The 20,903-nt window shown below is 37.8% G+C and overlaps 1 protein-coding gene across 4 annotated transcripts in view; it reads left to right on the top strand.

Moving 5' to 3' along the window:
• Window positions 1-20,903, top strand: part of LOC131152094 (vacuolar protein sorting 38) — a 33,182-nt gene that overhangs the window by 7,330 nt on the left and 4,949 nt on the right. For all 4 annotated transcript variants that reach the window (XM_058103732.1, XM_058103734.1, XM_058103735.1 and 1 more), the window contains exons 3-5: window positions 12,531-12,711; window positions 13,684-13,832; window positions 14,152-14,376. In XM_058103732.1, coding sequence (XP_057959715.1) covers window positions 12,531-12,711; window positions 13,684-13,832; window positions 14,152-14,376 — 555 coding nt within the window. The remainder of the gene's footprint in view (window positions 1-12,530; window positions 12,712-13,683; window positions 13,833-14,151; window positions 14,377-20,903) is intronic.

The following is a 20,903-nucleotide window of genomic DNA, read 5'->3' as shown; positions in this document are numbered from 1 at the left end:
GGAAAAAAATTTCTAATTGAATAAACTAGTAGAAAAAAGCATTAAAGCAGTAATTTTCTTGCCAAAGCAACGGAAATATCTACACACAATGAAGTTAAATTATTATTTTTTTCGATAAAAAATATCAACTTCTTATTAAATCAAAAACTTATATTTGGAAAAATAAATATTCTTGAAGAAACTAAGAAAAATTAAAATTTCTAACCAAATAAACTATTAGACAAAATCAATGATTTTTTCTTGCTAAAGGACAAATAAACTGTTCTAGTAGGGCTAGGCAAATGAAACGACGTCAAATTTCTATGTTCTTTTCTCTTTTCTGTTCTGTTCTGTTTCTTTTGTTTGCTCTGTGTGCAAATTCATACAAGTCGAATTCACAAAAAAATGTAAGTGATGCAATTGTTTTATTATGTTTTTATTTTTTTTTAAAGAAGGGAAGCAAATTTCTTCAAACACTTCTCATTGAATCTTGCATAGGAAGTTGAAGCTTGTCATGGAGCAAAATTTGGCACATGGATGTCATTAACTTAATTGATATTTGTCATTTCTCGATTGTATGAAATAATTTAAGCTGATTTGTCCAGATATGTATATTACGTGTTTAGCTTCTAATGAAACAAGTGAGTACTTGTTTCTTCATTGTCAGGTGGCCAGGTTTGGTGTAATATTTTTGCCTTCACCTTTGAGCTGTGGGTGTCTCCTCATTTTGCGGATGTCCTTTTGATAGTGAAGTTTAAGGGGCTTTGGCGAAAGTAATTATGTGAAAGTCATGTGGCTGTGTATTTAGTTTTGCTATTATTTGGATTTTGTGGATGGAAAGGAACACCAGAATTTTTAAAGATCAAATTACTCCTTAATACTTGTTTTGGAGTAGAGTGGTTTTGTGCTTCTCCTTGTGCATTGGCTTCAGAGATGTTTTGGGGTGTTCTGTTTTGTAATTGCTTCTTTCTATATGCTGGACATCTTGTTTTCCAGCAACTATACTCTCTCTCTCTCTCTTTGTGAAATTGTTTTCTATTAAAAAAAATCTTAGATGTTCAATTTTACTGTCTAATTTTTTATATTTGGTCAATATGGTATGGTTGGTTATTTATTTATTTATATTTTATATATACATTTATTTTTAATATATGCGTTCATGCTATATTGTGTCATACTATTTTGAATTTGTGTGTTGTGTCATGTCCACACCATGCTTCATAGGGGAATATGATGGAGAAGATAAGGAAGAAGATTAAGGAATTGATCCAAATGGGGAAGAACCCAATGTGTCTTCTTAGCATCTTTTTGATATATGTGTCTTCTTAGCATCATTATCACGAGTGAAGAGAAACATAGAGGTTGAGAGACATTAGTAATGCGGCATTAGTATTACTAAGGTCTTATTTGCAACATGTTTCAACTGGAAGAGTCATTCCCTTGTGCTAAGTTTTATATATATATATATATATATATGTATATATATATTGAAACGATGGTGTTCGAAGCCCTTTGGACACTCGACTATTCCACTGGGATAATGAGTCCATCCCTAGACTCTTCTCCACTTAAATACCAAGGTATTATATCAAATGGAAAACCGTAGCCCCCAAGACTTGATCCCTGGCCATTTAACCAAGAGAGCCTTGAATTTAGCGCTTGAGCCACCCTTGGGGGGCTGTGCTAAGTTATATTTTAGTTGTCTCTAGCTTTCAAAAAATTGGAGGACAGCTAGTTTTTGAAGCTGTTGATTTTAGATCAAACATCACTTTTGAACTAAGGTTTTGGAAGTTAGCTTACTGGTAATTTTGCTAGTTGGAATGGTTGTGGTGTTTTCTCACGGAGATGAACTCCCTTTGCTACAAGCTTATAAAAAGCAAATTTAGATTACAAAAGGATGAGTGTGGTGCAAATATGGATTTTAGAAGTTCCTGAAGAGGGTCCTTGGAGGTTCATTTCACAGGTTTACCCTTTCTTTCTTCCTTTTATGAGAAAGTTTCATTCAGGTAGAGGCAATCTTATTTGGTTGGGGAAGATGTTTGGGCAGGGGAGGTTGCATTATTTTGTTCCTTTCCTTGATTGTATCACCTTTCTTCTCACCATAATGATGAGATTTCCTCTCTTTTTTTTGGGAGGGATTCTTTTTCTTCGGATTTTCATTTTAGGAGGGATTGAATGTGGAGGTTACTTCTTTGTTCATTGTGCTGGAGAGTAGTTTTATCTCTGAAAGGAATGGTGCTAAAATTTAGATTTTGGAATGGCAAATCTTTCTTTTATCATCTAGTCAAGGTTGATGTGTCTTTTCCTCTTTTTCATTGTTGGTTGGGAAGGGTAAGGTTGTGGAGAGGCTGTGAAGGTGTGCTCTTTGTGCTGTTTTACTGGGATTTTGATTGTAAAGGAATTCTAGATTGTTTTTTTTTTTTAGTTTTTTGTTTTTGTTTTCATTGTGCTGGGAACAGGAATGTCAAAGGATCTTCTTTGGGATGCAATGCTGTATTTGGCTTCTCTCTGGGCTTATAGTGCAGGCTGTTTTAGATTAAGAATGTACAACCTGGAGAATAAGACATCTTGGCAAAGTCTGGAAAAATCCAGACAAAAAAAACATTGGAAAAACCACACAAACTAACAATCCAACGCATAATGCCAATCACGCTGAATATCAGAAAGCTCACCCCCTTAAAATTCCCGTCCCAAACATCAAAAAAGAGAAGCCAAATAATGTATCTTTTCCCAAACCAGCAAATGCAATGTCTTCTTCCCTGAAAAAGTACGCGCATTCACTCCATCCGCACCCCCAAAATACTGCAAAGAAAGTGCATTTCCAGATTTCCTGCTAAACCAACAAAAGAAACTGCCAAAACGTTCTCCACTGCCTCTGAATTCACACAACATTTGCCTGAAAAACCAAATAACTTATTCCATACCCTCCAAGCATAATTACAATGTATAAAAAGTGCGATGCAGATTCTAAACAATTAAATCAAAGAATACAGACGTTTGGAGAGGGAGCCTTCTAAAGTCTCCTGACCTGCAGCAAGTTATTGGTATTACTTCTATCAATCACAATCAACCAAATAAAACCCTTGATTTTAGTGGGGATTTTGGTCTTCCAAATGGATCTATTGAGAGGAAAAGATGAATTAGATCTAGTCATAAAATTAGTAAGATTTGCAAGAATAAACCCCCAAAGGATCCAAATACCAAGACGAACTATCCTCCAAAGAAAATCAATGGTTACTCAACAAAACTAGCAAAGAGGATAGCTCTACCAACTCCCTATTGTTCAACAACCTATGAAAATGAAGATCCGAAGAAGGTAAAGGACAACTTGGATCAACAACAAAAGATAAAATGGAACCATCCTGACTTGAGCTCAAGTGAAAGAGGCGAGGAAAAGAGGTGGACAAAACTGCATTCCCAACCAAGGATCTTTCCAAAAGTGGATATTGCAACCCTTCCCACCAAGAATTTAATATGGGGAATGGAAAGGGGATGACTTTGAGAGAGAGCTTTCTATAAACTCTTTGAAGCACATCTAAATCTTGAATTAGTATCCCACCCATTCTTGTCTAATCCATACTTACTTTTAACAACTTTATGCCATAGGGAAGAATTCTCTAGTGGAAACCACCAAAGCCATTTAGCCAGAAGAGCTGTGTTTTTAGACATCAAGTTTCTAAGACCCAAAGCACCCTCCTGTTTAGACCTACCCACCACTTCCCAACTTACCAAATGATCCCTAAAGCACCCGACCCTTGACCACAAAAAAGTCTTTCATTATCTTCTCAATCTTATTAGCAATCCTCACTGGGATCTTAAATATAGAAAGAAAATATAAAGGGATACTCGAAAGACAAGCTTGGATAAGCTTAATTCTACCACTGAGACAAAAAAAAGCACCTTTCCACCTATCTAGTCCCTTAGAAACCTTTTCCATAACAACTTTCACTTTTTGGATATGTTGTTTCTTAATTGTCCAACATTGTGATCCATATAGCACAGCTGGTCTTATTGCTGTCCTATAAAAATTTCCTTTTAATTTTGAGGGTATTCCACGATCACAAAGCACACTTGAAGCACTTCTCCATTTTACCCAACCTACTTACCTGCTTTAATTCTATGCGTTACATATTCTTCAATTTCTCCTTTAGCTTGCATAATAGATCCCAAGGTATCAAAATCTGCAAATGCTATTTATTTCTGCGTCATCAAGTTTAACTTTGTCTCCAATATTCCTCCTCCTATTATAAAAATTACGTTTCATATTTTCTATCTTATTTCTACTTATCCTAAAGCCTCTAGATTCTAAAGATTCTCTCCATAATTCTAACTTAGCCTCTACTCCACTCCTAGTTTCATTAATTAATACAGTATCGTTTGCAAACAACATATGACGTGGAACCTCATTTTGGATACTCCTAGTTAGTTGATCCATCACTAAAGCAAAAAGATAAGGGCTCAAAGTAGATCCTTGATGTACATCTATTGTGATTGGAAATTCTCTAGTCTCTCCACCTATAGTCCTTATACTAGTCATTACACCATCGTACATATCCTTAATGACATCAGTATACCTACTATATACACCCTTTTTTTCTAATACCCAACATACAATTTCTCTAGGTATCCTATCATATGCTTTCTCTAAATCAATAAATAGCATATGCAAATCCCTTTTCTTTTCCTGAAACTTTTCGATTAATCTTCTTAAAAGATAGATAGCTTCTATAGTAAATGTCCCAAGCATAAAACCAAATTGATTTTCTAAGACCTTCATTTCTAGCCTTAATCTTTGTTCAATTACCCTTTCTCACAGTTTCATTGTATGACTCATAAGTTTAATTCCACGATAGTTTTTATAATTTTGAATATCTCCTTTATTTTTATGTATAGGTATTGAAGTGCTTTTCCTCCGTTCATCTAGCATTTTCTTAGTTTTTATAATTGTGTTAAATAAATTAGTTAACCATATAATTCCATTATCACCTAAGCATTTCCAAACTTCAATTGGGATGTTATTCGGTCTTATAGCTTTTTCCATTTTTCATTTTTTTAGTACAAACTTAACTTCGTTAACTCTAATCTTGGGAATAAATCTCATATTTTTAGTCTTTTCCTCATTTGTCAATTTTAAGTTTAAGCCTTCTATTTGTTTTTTTATTAAATAGCTTACTAAAATAACTTAGCCATATTTATTTTATGTCTTCTTCCTTAACCAAGACAATATCATTCTCACCTTTTATACATTTTACATTACTTACATCCTTACTTTTTCATTCTCTAGCTCTAGCTAGTTTAAATATATCTCTTTCCCTTTCTTTTGTATCTAATCTGTCATATAAATTATTAAATAATCTATGTTTAGCTTCACTAGCGGTCTTTTTTGCGTCTTTTCTTGTCTCTTTATACTTTTCAAAGTTATCCATGTTTCTACATTTTTGTCATGTTTTACACCAATTTTTTTTTTTTTGTCTTTACAACTTTTTGAACATTTTGATCCCACCACCGACTTTCTTTGCTAGTCGAGAATCTTCCTCTTTACTCCCCTAAAATCTCTTTTGCTGTGTTTTTTTTTTTCTTTTAAATAAAGCTAGCTGTCCTACTCCAAAGTGTTTTTGTGTCTACACCATCCGCTATAGTCCAATTACCATCTTTGATGATTTTATCATTAAATTTTATTATATTTTCTTCCTTAGGTTTCACCATCCAGTTCTCTTACACTGATTTATTTTATCCTTTCTCTTCCATTTTTTAATACATATATCTAACACTAAGACTCTATGTTGTGTGGTTAAGCTTTCTCCTAGGATAACTTTACAATCCTTGCATGATAAACGATTTACCCTCCCAGTTAACAAAAAATCTATTTGACTTTTATTTTGTGTACTTTTGAAGGATTTTAAGTGTTCTTCTCTCTTCTTAAAACAATATTCATTGTAATAAAATCATGTGACATAGCAAAGTCTAAGATCATCTCCCCAGGCTCATTTTTGTCTCCATATCCATTTCCTCCATGTATCTTCTCATAACCTTTATTATCCCTTCCAATGTGTCCATTCAGATCTCCTCCTATGAATTTTTTTTTTTCAGTCCCCGACTCCCTGATATGCCTTGTATAATACTATCTATATCTTCCTAAAATTGTCTCTTAAGATTTTTTAATAAGCCTATTTGAGTAGCATGAGCACTAATGATATTTATTATCTCTTGTCCTTAGACCATCTTGATTTTTATAATTCTATTTCCTACTCTATTTACATCTACAACGCTATTTTTTAAGTTTTTGTCTATAAATAATTCCTATCCCATTCTTATGTTTTTCTTTTCTAGTATACCAAAGTTTAAATCTTGATTTATCAATTTTTTCTAGCTTTCTCCCCCACCCTCTGAGTTTCTTGAATGCAAATTGTATTTATTTTTCGTCTAATCATTGTGTCCACAATTTCCATGCTTTTACTTGTAAGTGTCTTTATATTCCAAGTTGCTAATCTAATCCAAGCCTCCTGAACTAACTTCTTTACTCGGTCATGTCTAGAATGATGCAGAAACCCTCGCATATTTGACAACATGCCCGGGCGCCGACATGTCGCGTCGCTGAGGGGTGACGACCTAGCCCACCCTCACCCACTTTTCGCTACACCTGGGTGCTATAAGTGCAACGCGTCTCTTGTAGGGGATGTACAAGTGAATATTCAGTAAGGATTCATATCATAGTGATCTGACAAGTTTTACGTTGGTTGCTAGCTACCTAATGCAACCCTCTTTCTTTACCTGGGCTTGGGACCGGTTGTGTGTGAAAGGATTAGGACATTAAGTGCATCACAAGTAGAGCTAAGCCTTTTCCACAATAGAATCCCAAAAACCAATGTTTTAAAAGGCGAAGGTGTAAGGCGAGGCGTTTTACCCTCCGTGAGGCGAGGCGTAAGCCTTAAGGTGTTGAGGCGTAAGTATTTTGGGACTGTATTTTTTTAAACTATTAATGAATAAAATAAATTTATATATAGTGAAAAAATAAGAAAAAGTTTAGAATAATGGAGAAAAAAAAACATAATTTTTAAATATCATATAGGCCAAAACATTACAAATGATTCCCATTAATTTTTAAATTTAAAAATTAAAAGCTTAGGTGCCTTTTAAAACATTGGTTTTTACTAGTAAAAGAGGGCCCAAAATTTTTACATTAAGCCCAAAATCTTGAAATAGGGAAAAATAGCTTGCAGCAGCTCTGTTTGATAGCTTCAGTGTTCAATTCTTCGATCAGCAGCAAGTCAGCAACCAATGATTGGAGCACTCTCATCTCCCTCTAGCTCTCCTCTACTCTAGTCGAGAGAGGAGGAGAAGCTTTGTCGAGAGAGGAGGAAGAAGCTTTGTCGAGAGCTGAATCGTTGTTGGAGGAATCGTCGAGAGAGAAGAAGCTTCATTGAAAGAGGAAGGAAAGGGGTTTTAGGCCTCAGATTCAGAGTTCTGGGTACCTTTATTTATTTATGTTTTAAATTGGGTAGGTCGAAATGCGTATGCCTTCCAATTTGAGGCGTAAAAGGCGAGTGTTTTCCCTTGAGGTGTACGCCTTTTGTGCTTTTCACCTTTCCACTTACGCCTTAGGGCGTTTTAAGCCCAAAACGCCTCAAGGAGTGCCTTACGAACGCCTTTTAAAACACTGCCAAAAACTAATAGATCTTGGGTTAACCCCAAAGGAACAGAATATTGACCAACTCAAAACACTACAAACCACCTCTACAGACAACTCTCTTACACTCTCATCTGGCATATTGATAGCTGCGATACTGCTCTTCCCCATATTAATCTTAAGCCCATAAACCAAGATTTTGACACCATTCACTAAAACTGAGTAGCTCACATTATGCAAGCAGCCTCTAATCCAATGCTCTTATCTCTCCCCTTGCTTGTTTCTCAAAAAAATTCTTATCCAAGAAATTCCAATTCATTATATCTTAAGCTTTCTCAAAATACAACAACAACAACAACAACAAAACCAAGTCTTTTAAGTCCCACTAGGTGGGGTCTGCTATATGAATCCTTTTTCGCCAATTTATACGATCATGAACCATTTCTTTTGATAGATTCAGGGATATTAAATCCTTACTATCTCTTCCTAAGTTATTTTAGGTCTACCTCCACCCCTTCTACTCCCCCACCCCACAGAGTAACTAACTCACTCTTCCTCACTGGTGCACTATGTGGCCTACGTTGCAAGTGTCTATACCATCCGTGTCGTCCTCAACATCGTCATTGGCAACCAAAATGGCATCCACAATTTGCCTTGCCCTAAAAAATGCACTTTGAGCCTTAGAGATAGTCCTATCAAGCACCGCACTCAGCCTGTTAGCTAAAATTTTAGTGATGATTTTATAAACACTAGAAACTAAGCTAATAGGTCTCTAATCCGACTTCTTGATGGATTTATTCTTCTTTGGCCCCAAAGTTTTGATAGTGAATTGCTGCTCTTGCTTAAAATCCCAATCCCAGAAAATTCATTAAAAACCTTATGCAATTCATCCTTGACCACCTCCCAACAATCTTGAAAGAAATCCATATTAAACCCATCAGGCCCTGGAGCTTTATCCCTCTCCATCCCAAAAGCCATAACCTTCATTTTGTCTTCCCCAAAAGGTCTCTTCAACCATGCTACCTCATCACTAGACGAAGGTCTTTATATAAATCTTCAACTGTTGATCTACTATTATCCACCTCGGAATTCAAATTAGAATAAAACTCAATGATCTCAAAAGCAATTTGACTCTGACTGGAGATAGTATCCCCCCTGCCCATGTCCAATTCCCTAATCAAAATCTTCCTCATTTTCCCATTAGCTATCCTATGAAAAAACCTAGAATTATAACCACCATCTCTAATCCATTTAAACTTCATCTTCTGCTTCTAGCTTTTCATTTCCTTGAAAATCACCTCCTCCAATTCTTTCTTCAAAATACCCTTTTCATCTTTTCCTCCCCTAAAGAAGACCATCTTCTTCCTTCCTATCTAATTTAGCCAACTCTCCCAAAATAATAGTCTTTCTAAACCTTAAATCTCTAAGCACCTCCCTATTCCATTTTTTCAACTTCTCTTTTAACCGCTTCAATTATAATGAATCTAAAACCTTCCCACCCCCTTTCCACATCCTAATTTCAAGAATTCCTCACCAAGGGCTGGAAGGAATTATGATCGAGCCACATATTTTCAAACTTGAAAGGAGTGGGACCCCAAGAAACCTTCCTTGATTTCAACATGATAGGAGAGTGGTCAGAAGTAGGTCTAGGTAAGATAGATTAAGAGATTAGGGAACTTATCATCTCACTCCATGCATAATAGGAATTTGTCGAACTTGGCCTCCCATTGACTAAGTAAAATTAGCATTATCTAGGGGAAGATTTCTTAAACCACATTCCATAATAAGTGAATCAAAACTCTGCATAGTAACTCTATCACCTCATTTCTTCTCTCGAGGAAATCTCACACCATAAAAATCATGTCCCATTATCCAATTAGGACACAAAAGCCAAACACATAATAAAGCTAATCCCAAGAAGAACTCGTAAAGCTTGGTCTAGAAGGACCATACATTGGCGACACCCACCATTGGCCTTGGCCTTTTACTTATACCAAGATAGGAAGAGAGAAATAGCATACTAGACTGTCCACTCTAGCAATAGAGTGACTGTGTCCCAAAAATATCACCTACCAACTGCCGAGAAGGTGCAAAAGCCCAATCCTTATTGTGTCCTTCCAAATCCTTCTAGCAACCACCCGTCAACATTCTCAAGCTTAGGCTCCTGAATCAAAACAATATTAGGAGAATACCAAGGCCTCTTCGATTAACCCCCTCTTTCTAAAGTTCCCCAAGCCTCTAATACCGCAACTAATAATTTTTCATAATTTGACACGTTTCCCTCCCTGCCCTCCCCTATAATTGATAGAAGAAACCAGGTAGAAATGAACCTTCTTCTTTTTCCGTTCATGCATTCTAGGCCACAACGACAATTTCACCTTGGCCTCTATTGGACTAACTAATTTTTTAGATCCATGTCCTCAATTGGATCTGGAAAGTTTCTCTCACTATTCCCTAGGCCGACACCAAAGGCACTACCCCGAGTAGAACCCTCCCTATGGCATACAGTGTCAAAAGAAAAAAATGGATTGAACAAGAAGGGGAAGAATACCTTTTTAAGATTTGGATGAATTCAGATCTACCATGGGAATAGATACCTCTTCATCAATACAACCCCCCCCTCCGCGGGGAAAAAAACTAATAGATGGAATATGAAAAAAATCCACTGTCTCAAAATTAGGCTCAGGGACGGGCAAAAGATCCCTTATCAATAAATTCTTTCATCTAGTCTAAGTTGTGTTTAATATCATTTCTACCTCCTTATTAATCAGTCATGGATGTTCTAGAGAATCTGGGCTTGATGGGCTCCAATCAAGGTTTGCTGAAGGGGTCTTGAACCCTTAGCCTTTTCCTAGGTTGCTCAAGGGTCGGGCATGTGTCATTTGAGACATGCCTTTCCTTTTCTCTCACCCTAACACGTGTTGTGACTCTATTGTCCCAATGATTTATCACTTTTTCATTAATTGAGAAGTGATATGGTGTTCTCTTGTTGGAGGATGATGCCTCACACCCTTTACTGTTCCCTTGTAAATACCCATGGTTGTTCTTTAGTAGGGTTCTTTTGACACTAAAACAAGCATGCTCTCTCTCTCTCTCTCTCTCTCTCTCTCTCTCTCTCTCATGCAGCAAAGACATTGTATTTGCATTAGTTTAGGGAACCCTTCAGCCCTCAGATATCTTCACCTGTCATGGTCCACATCCATTACCTTTTTGCAACAAAGATTCGCTTCCCCTTTCAAGAACCCCCTCCATAGATGAATAATCAATACCCTTGAAGAGGGATCTGGTTACTATTCTATAGTGTCTGAACATCGGACCACCTAAACAGGGAGTTAGTACGCTGAAGGGGTCAGCAATCCTAAAGCCATGGTCCCATGTTGATATCCATAGTCATGTTATTACTTTCAATCTTGTTCAATTTCTCTTCCACAACCGATGTGCGACATTATCGATATAACCGTGGATTGATCGACCATTAGAGGCAGTAGGCCACCATGTGCTATACACTCATTTCATTTTGGACTGATGATCGACCATTAGAGGCAGTAGGCCACCATGTGCTATACACTCATTTCATTTTGGACTGATATGACCCTACCGAACTCCTTCTTCCCCTGTTTAACTGTATACACTGCATCCAGGTTTGGTTACTGTTTACTTGGTCGCCTATGCCTAGAGAGAGCCTTGCTTGCACACAGCGTTGCCCCTTGTCTGCGTCCTTGTGTCAGAAGATTAAAAATAATTGAAGAAAAAGTAATATCCATATCACATCATGGGAGGAACAAGTAAGAAAGATGTGTGTGGAAAGGAAATGTATGCATACATATGAATAAGGCTCCTGCTGAAGGGGGGTTTGGAGCAGATGTATGTGGCCTGATACATGGATACGGGGAGGCTGTTTCTGGAGCTCAAGCTCATCAATTTTGGGTTCCAACGGAGAATCTTACTGATCTGCCATGGCCTGACTTTATGGAAGGCCTTCTGCTGCCAAACTCTCTTCAATTTTTCTTTACATTATTTTACAACAATTAACAATTTAAACCTATTTATAGGCTTACCAAAATACTAGAATAGATAGAGAACTTCTAGAGTCAACCCTTTGCACCACAGCAACTGATATTTAAGCAATTTTGAAAACTCTTTAAGAGTACCATATTGATCCTGTTACTTATAGGCTGCATCAATCCTCTGATTTTGAGAAGTTGGTCCTTCAGTAATTTGATTTTCATATATTGTGCATAATCTTTGTGGCAAGCTTCAATAGTTCATAGAGAAAGGTATGTATAAGATGTTTGCAGGAATTTCATCAAACAGGCCGTAGATTTGTGGCTTCTGTTAACAATTTGCTTTGCTTTGATACTAAAATTGAGACTGCTTTGTTAGAGCTATTCAAAGTTTGAGTTTTTACTTTGAATGCTGATGGGGGGAAAAAAGGAGGGAGAGGATGAGAAGAAAGGGAGAGGAAGAAGATGACAGGAGACAAAAAGTTTGCATCATACACCCTGTGGGGAGTTGCTTACTCTTTACCTCTGTACAATGAACTTGAGGAATTAGCTCATTTTTGAAGAGCTGGAAGTTCTTCTTCGGACACAGTAGATAGTCTTTGTGGTTAAATGGATTGTTTTGGTGCTTTAGACGATCTTTTAGGATGTTCTAGTGTTAGTTTTTATGGGTTTGTTGCTGGATCCTGCCTCTCTCATTGAAATCACTAAACAGCTTTCCGTATATGAAAATTTAAAAGAAGCCTGTTTTTGTTAGCCTGTCCATCTTCTTGAATGCTATTGATTTTCATTAGTATTTTATATATTTTTTCCCCAACTTTTTTATTTATTTTTTCTTATTATTATTTTAAAAAAATCTTGGTAAGTTGATTAGAGAATTTTAATATATGGGTGCAATTGAATCTGACCATCTCTTTTTACAGGAAGCTAATAGGTTACTTGCCGGAGAACGGGGATATGTAAATTTCAAAAACTTGCAGAAGATGCTAAGAAAGAGGCAACAACATATGATATCACAAGTTTCATTTCTTTATCCTGTGAAGGCCTTGATTGGACCAGGACGTGAGCTTGAACTTGAACCATTTCCCAGCAGTAGTAGATCAGGTAATTTGCTTGTCAACAAAACCTTAGAATAAAATGAAATTGCTTTTGTACAAGAATATAATTTTGTTGTTAAAAGAAGAAAAGATGAAATTCAAGTTTTCGGTTGATGACGTGTGAGGCTGCAGGATGTTGTGCTCGGAATAAAACTAGCAGCACATGCTTGCTGTGGGGGAAAATTTGAAACCAAGGCATGACATGCCCTTCCAAGAACAGATGGAATCAGGATAATTATGATAATGTTGGAGTACATATTGGCAATTTCTCCTTTTTCCTGTGTAGAAGTAGATAGCAACACCCAAGGATTCTTGATTCTAACAAATTGTGACTCATAAAATGATTGGTAGTGTGAGCAATGATTAGTACAGACTCTTGGATTTTGATATGCAAAATGCACAAATCTACACTGATTTTTGAATTGATGTAATGGACATCGCAATGGAAAGTAGGCCAAACAGACTGCATTTGTCTAATTGGATTTCACTGGTCGTTTTGGACTTGCAAGAGCATAAGAGACTGCATAACACATTTATTCCTGTTTTGGTACGTTCACCTTTGACACTGTTGTCAAAGGCCACTTAGGAACTTGCGAAGTTCTTTGGGAACTGCACATGGCCCCAAGATGGCTCATCGAGGCTCAGTCGTCTGCTGTCCCTTAAATGCTGCTTCCACGTGAAGGACACAGGATTAAACCATTTCAATTAGGTTGGACATTGATTTAAAGAAATAACACAGAAACGTAATTTAGTCTAACTAATATCAATATTTGATATATTTGTTAATGTCAGTATTTAATATTATCCTTTAATATTAATATTCAATATATTCCTTTTTTATAATTAGTCTCGTTCACACATACACACACACTCTCACCCACCAGTAACTTATGTTATGCTTGTTGGCATGATACTTGAAAATTAGTATTGAGATTGTTTACGTCCTGCCTTATTTCCTGCTCCTCCTATTTGTTTTCAGGAAATTCTACTGGATCTAAACCTCTTAACCATGGAGCCTTGACTATTTCGGGCCTGCAACTTACAATGCTTCCTTTTACGAAGATGAGCTTTTTCACTGATAAGGAGGCGGTTCAGAGGTCTGCAACGGCGCTGGGATATGTTGCACATGTGTGTTCTCTCTCTTTGCTTGACATAATAGTATTCTGTTATCTTCATTGAAGATCAGTTATCCACCCTGTCAGTTATGTGTCCCACTTGTTCTTGGATTTTCTTACAAAACAAGATGACTCTTTTGCCTTATGTTTGTGAAAATACATTGTTATTTGTTTTATTCTGTTGTTGAACGTAGTGTAGTTAAGGCATTAAGTGTGATTGCAATAGTTTGCTGCTTAGCTCATTACATGAATATATAACCTGTTTGTTTTTTCCTCTTCTTCCCTCATTGCATGAAATTAATTATATAACCTGGTTTTTTTTTTGGTTGCAGGCTGTTTCACTTATCGCTTTCTACTTAGAAGTTCCTTTGCGCTACCCCATTCGGTTGGGAGGTTCACGTTCATATGTTAAAGATCATGCACCTTCTGTTGAGCCTAATTCATATGATTTGTCATCAAATCCCTCACTCTCAAATTTGAATCCCATAGAATTTCCACTCTTTTTAGAAGGTCAAGACACAACAAGAGCAGCATATGCTGTGTTCTTGTTAAACAAGGTGTGCTTTATTTTCATGTATTTTCTTGCCGCAGAGATGGCTTCAATGTTATACTGAAGCGACAGTCTTCTGTTGCACTCTTTAATTTCCCTTCATTTTTTTTATGTTTGTTTGTGCATCAATAGTTGCTGGAGTCTCAACATTAAAATTTGTTGGTTGCTTATTGTTGTTAGCTTCGTAGTTGTGGGATTATGAACTTTTGTATCTTGTCGTGGTGTATTCATATGAATCAGTGTTTTAAAAGGCATTTTTGAAGGTGCGCCTTGATGCGTTTTGGGCCTAAAACGCCCTTAGGCGTTAGTGGAAATGCGTAATTCCCAAAAGGCGTATGCCTCAGGGGAGAAGGCATACGTCTCAGGTGTAAAGTCTTGCCTTTTTACACCTCAAATGCCAAGGCATACGCCTTTCGGGATTCTTGGTTTATAACATAAATTAAACAGGGAAGAACCCAGAATGCATCAAAAGCCCTATCCTACCTCTCTCGCATGAAGCTTCCTCTGTTCTGCTCCCTCGACGAAGCCTCCAGCGAGTCTTCTCCTCAACAATAGCCTCTGCTCTCTCTCTGACGATTCCTCCAGCACCTCCTCTCTCTCCGACGACTCGATGGCTGCTTTGAATGACTTCTCCAAGCTTCACGTCTCTCTCCGACGAGTCGACATTCCCTTCCAAACTCTGATCTGCCTCTGACGACTCCTTCTATTGTATTTTTTCCCTTCGACGAACGCTTCAGAGCTGTCGTCTCTTTGCAGTGACCCTCTGCAGTCTCTCGCCTCTCTCCGCGACCCTCTCACCCTCTCGTACTCTCTGCCACTGTGTTGGCTGCAGCTGGCTTTGAAATTTGAATCTTGAGACATTTTTAATTTGGTTTTTTCTTATGGCTCATGCTTATTTTTTTAATATATTATTTGTGTTTGTTAGTTAAAACTTAAAATTGGCCTATATGACATTTAAAAATTATGTTTTTATATATATTTTCCATTATTTAAAAATAATTTCATATTTTTTTATTATATATAAATTGATTTTATTTATTAATTATTTTAAAAAATATAGTCCCAAAATGCTTACACCTCAACGCCTTAAGGCTTACGCCTGGCCTCGTGGAGGGTAAAACGCCTCGCCTTATGCCTTCGCCTTTTAAAACACTGATATGAATCATATATACATTTATGGTGGCATTTATTCAATGTCTTGTCTTCGATGACTTCGAAAACAAATCTATGTCCCATCCTTCGGTATTTAGGATGCAGTAATGTAAGGTGTGAGGCGGGTAGTGGCACATGGCGTGTGGTCCTCCGGCATTCAACTTCAAATTTTAAAAAATAACTGAAGTGAAAATTTCGTCAGATGGCTATATATATTGTGTATGTGTGTGAAATTACAATGCATGCAGTGGCCCAAACACGTTCAGCATTACATGAATGGTTTGAAAGCAACACTGTACTTTTATTTTTTCTAGAGAACTGTTTCAAACCCCATTCCCTCAACCCAAAATCATGGTGAATTATTGTTTAGAAATGTGAAAATGACAAGCAGAAGCTCACTTTAGCCTTTTTCTCTTTTCACATTTTTGGGGTTATTTCTTTGGATATTTTTGTTTTTATTTCTTATTTATTTGTATGCTTTTATTTTAAGATTTGGGCTGTCCTCCCCTTCTGTATTTTTCTTCTCTATTTCTCTCAATGTCATCCTTTTATTTTTAGATTTATACCGCCCTCCCCATTAGTATTTTTCTTTTTCTATTATTAAGGAAATTTGCCGAGAATCCTAGCAGTTGAAGATTTGCGAATATTTGATTGTATGTGATGATCTGGGATTCTTCATATTGTATTACTTGAATATCTATTTGAATTTGATAGTCTAGAATCTCTTTGATTTAGTATCTAAATACTTTTGAATTCGTATTTGAATTTGTAACAAACTATACCTTGTACAAGTCCTATATGTAGGACATCTCTACATCAATGAAAGTGTCCTGCATTTCTATATGGTATCAAAGCTCTTTCTCTAACAAGCTTTTTTTTTCTTTCTTTCCTTCTCTTTCCTAATGGCCGTTTCTTTTGAATCCGTTGTTGTCACCACCCTAGACACTTCCGGCAGGGACAACTCTTCTTTTATTGCCATCAATGTCGGCTCCCAGCTTCCCTTGAAGCTTACCCCTTCGAACTTCCCTTCTTGGTGTGCCCAACTAACGTCATTGCTCATTGGCTATGACCTTCAGGGCTATCTTGACGGTACAACCGTTTGTCTGTCACGATCCATTTCTCCTAGCACCTCCTCTTCCGGTTCATCTTCTGCATGTGTCTCCAATCCGATTTTTGGTTGGCTTCGGCAAAATAAGCTGATCCTCCATGCCATCCTTGCATCTGTCTCCAAGCCGGTCGTGCTGCTCATTGCCGCTTCCAGCACTGCTCATGATGCTTGGTCCTATAATACTTAAAAGTGGGCCTGAGGCGCAGAGAGGTGAGGAGGCCAGCGCCTCATACCATGCGAGGCGAGGCGACCTGCAAGAGGGGCAGTGAAGCGCGATGAGGTGCAGAGGGGCGCCAGGCACCGTGATGTGCGCAAAAATTTTGAGCCTGTTAAATGAAGAAATAGCCAGAGGCCAGAGCCCTAGCTCTCATCCGACTCGAACAAACGGGAGCCCTAGCCCTCTTCGACCCTTCGAAGCCCCATGACCCTTCACGAGTTCGTCTTGCACATTTCGAACTAGTAGGAGCCTTTGAGAGCCTTTGAACCAACAGCGTGAGTTCGTCTGCGAGCTCGTCTTTGAGCCTTCGAACCAGCAGTGTGAGTTCTTCTTTGACATTTCGAACCAGCACAACCCTTCGCGACTTCGTCTTCCACATTTCAAACCAGCAGGAGCCTTTGCGAGTTCGTCTGTGAGCCTTCGAACCAGCAGTGTGAGTTCGTCACTTTGTCTTTGACATTTCGAACCAGCAGCGAGCTCGTCTTTGAGCCTTCAAACCTTCGTAAGTCGTCGTCTTCTTCTTCTTCTTCTTCTTTCTGCTGCCTGCGTCCTGCTGCCTGCTGCTGCTGCTTCTTCTTCTTCTTCTTCTTCTTTCTGCTGCCTGCTGCCTGCGGCTGCTTCTTATAATATTATATGTAATTACATATGTAGTTTAATCTTTAATGTAAGTTTATAACTAATACATAATATTCTTTTTTACTGAATTTAGCTACTATTTTTTAATTTGTTTGGAAATGCATTGTGCAAGTCTTAAATCTTAAATGGGTTATTGCCTGTATTAGGCTATTAGCTACTAATACAAAATGATTATGTTAATGTTTTATTAGGTTATTGCTTTGAAATCTTATTAAGTTATTGCTTTGAAATCTTTTATTGTACTCTTTTATTTTGATGTTGAACTATGTTGAATTTTTGATGCTTTTGGCCTTGACAATTTCATTAAATTTCCAATTTTGTTATTGAATGTTTTGGCATTTTAAATTCTAATAGTACTAGATATTCATATGTTCATATATCAATTACCCCAAATAGGCATTTTATAGCATTTTAATAGTTGTGCGCCTCACGAAGAGGCGCGCACCTTCGCCTTGTGCTTCGGCTTCAAATACCCTTTGCGCTTTGGCTCTTCTCGCGCCTCTGACTACTATGCTTGATCCAAGTTGCAATGATTGTACGCCAATCGTTCACGCACTCGTGTTATGCAACTTAAGGAGGAGTTGACTCTCATTCAGCGAGAGTCCCACTCGGTCTCGGAGTATCTCCATGCCATCAAGGTATTAGTTGATGAACTTCCTGTAATTGACTCTCCCGTCTCATTGGATGACATTACTTTGTATGTATTTAACGGTCTTGGCTCTGAGTACCGTGAGATTGCAGCGCCTGTTTGGGCACGTGAGACTTCTCTTACGTTTGAGGAGCTTCATGAAATGCTGGTTGGCCACGAAAGTTACTTACGACGTGTTAATGCGTCCAATGCTGTCCTGGTTGCCACTGTGAACACCACTCAACGCTACACTTCCGCTTTCACTTTCAACCGCAACCAACGTTCCAACCCTAGTTCCTTTGGTTAGCGTCGCTCCTACTATGGTCGCAATAATCACAAGGAGCAGTTTGGTAAGCCCCAGATCATTTGTCGGTTGTGTGACAAAGTCGGCCACTCGGCCAAGACTTGTTACTTGGCTTCAGGAGTGAAGTTGGTTAATTGTGCTGCTACAAAAGTGTCCAACAAAAGTGGCTTGTGGATTCCATTGCTTCTCACAACATCACCTTCGATCTTGCCAATCTCTTTGTTCACTCAGAGTAGGATGGCACAGATGAGGTCGTCATTGGCAATGACTTAGGTTTGCAAGTCACGCATGTTGGCTCTATGTCTTTTCCCTCTTCCTTGAAGTCTTTTAAATTAACTAATACTCTTTGTGTTCCTAATATTCACAAAAACTTAATCTCCGTTCATAATTTCACTCATAGCAATGATGTCTATCTTGAGTTTCACCTATTTTATTTTCTTGTTAAGGATTGGAGCATGGGGGCGACTCTACTTCACGGTAAATGTCAGGATGGTGTCTATCCAATGCTGATGGCGTCTTCCGCTAAAGCGTCTTTTGTTTTAGCACTTGTTGATGAACGAATAACAGCCGACACATGGCATAGATGACTTGGGCATCTGTTAAATAAAGTAGTTGATTTTGTTATTCGTACCTTTTCTCTACCAGTTGTGGTGTCTAGTGTCTTTTCATCTTCCGTTTGTAATGCTTTTCAATGCATAAAAGTCACAAGTTGCCTTTTTCTTCCACTTCTCTTTTTAGCACTCATCCACTTGAATATATTTATACTGATGTTTGGGGGGCCTACAAATTCCACTTTGCTTGATGGGTTTCGTTTTTATGTCTTGTTTGTTGATCACTTTACTAAATATTGTTGGTTGTTTCCCATCTGACGAAAAAGTGATGTTTGCAACATTTTTTGTCAATTGAAAGGGATACTTGAAAAATAGTTTGGTTTTCACATCAAACACTTATACTCTGATAATGGGGGCGAATTTCAAGCTCTTTGTCTTTTTCTCTCCTCTAATTCCATTGGCTGGCTTACCACTGCTCCTCGTACGCTTGAGCAAAATGGTACAAGTGAATGCCATCATTGGCACATTGTCGAAACTAGTTTCACCTCGTTGAGTCAAGCAAGTCTCCCTCTTTCTTATTGGTCCTTCGCATTTCAGGCGGCGGTTTATTTAATAAATCGTATGCCCACTCCTATTTTGAAAAATAAAAATCCTTTCGAATGTTTGTTTGTCGCCCTGATTACAAAAAGTTGCGTATTTTTGGTTGTCAGTGTTACCCATGGCTCAAACCTTATGCAACCAGTAAACTTCAGCCAAAATCTAAGCCTTGTCTCTTTCTCAATTACTCGAGTTCTCAGAGTGCCTATAGGTGTATGGAACTTGTTACCTCTCGCATTTATATGTCTAGGCATGTGGTTTTTGATGAATGTGTTTTTCGCCTTTCTTCCTTTGCCCATGTTGCTGTGCCTTCTCTATTAGTTTCAGGTGCTATGACAAACGACCTTGCCATTCCAATGGTGCCTTCCATTGGATGGATACCCCCCTCTCCTCCCACCGTGACGGACAAAGCTCTTGCAGCTCCAGCTTCATCACTCTCCCCTGCACCTTCTCCGCTAAAGGTAATCCCTTCATCCATCATACCTGCATCTTTGGCTCGGTCCACCCGTACTCATGGTATGGCTACCCGGTCTATTATGAATAATATTCATAGACCCAAGCAACTTTATCTTGCCACTCGATACCTTCTTCCTCAACCTGTTGAGTCCACATGTGTGTCTCAGCCCTGTTGTGAAGTCGATAACTTTTCGGGCTGTCCTCTCCATTGTTGTTCATAAAAATTGGCCTCTTCGCTAGCTGGGTGTTAATAATGTGTTTCTCCATAGCTTCCTTCAGGAGGATGTATTCATGGTTCAACCTTTGGGTTTTGTTGATCCTAATCTGCCTTCTTATGTTTACAGGTTAAAGCGGTCTTTATATGATTTGAAACAAGCACCTCGTGCTTGGTATCAAGAATTGAGTGCTTGTCTTCTTCAACTCGGTTGTCAGCAGTCTAAATTCGATTCTTCTCTGTTTATCTACACAAGTGCTAATGTTATTCTTTATTTTTTTGTATGTGTCGATGATCTCTTAATCACTAGGAGTAACTCTGCTGCTATTTCTAAGGTTGTTCAAAAGGTTGCATTTTCTATATCTATCTATCGTAGCAAATGTATTTTTTTCTCCATAAAAAAAGAGAAAATGACAAACTAAGTGACAAAAAAATTGAGGTTCTTCTTCTTCTTCTTCTTCCTTATCTCTCTCTCTCTGTTTTTTCTTTTCATCATAATACTTTTACTATTATAGAATAACAGATCATGGTCTTGGGGTCCGACGGTCCACCAATTTGAAAATCTACAGATACTCTTATACCTATATTTAGTTAATAATTTTTAGAGAATCCTCATGGTGTCCTCCTTTCCTTTTAAAAAACGCCATTCCTTATAGCCTCATTCAGTAATA

The sequence above is a fragment of the Malania oleifera genome, chromosome 3, assembly GCF_029873635.1.
Source record: "Malania oleifera isolate guangnan ecotype guangnan chromosome 3, ASM2987363v1, whole genome shotgun sequence".
Classification (NCBI taxonomy): domain Eukaryota; kingdom Viridiplantae; phylum Streptophyta; class Magnoliopsida; order Santalales; family Ximeniaceae; genus Malania; species Malania oleifera.
This window is presented reverse-complemented; position numbering and strand designations above follow the sequence as displayed.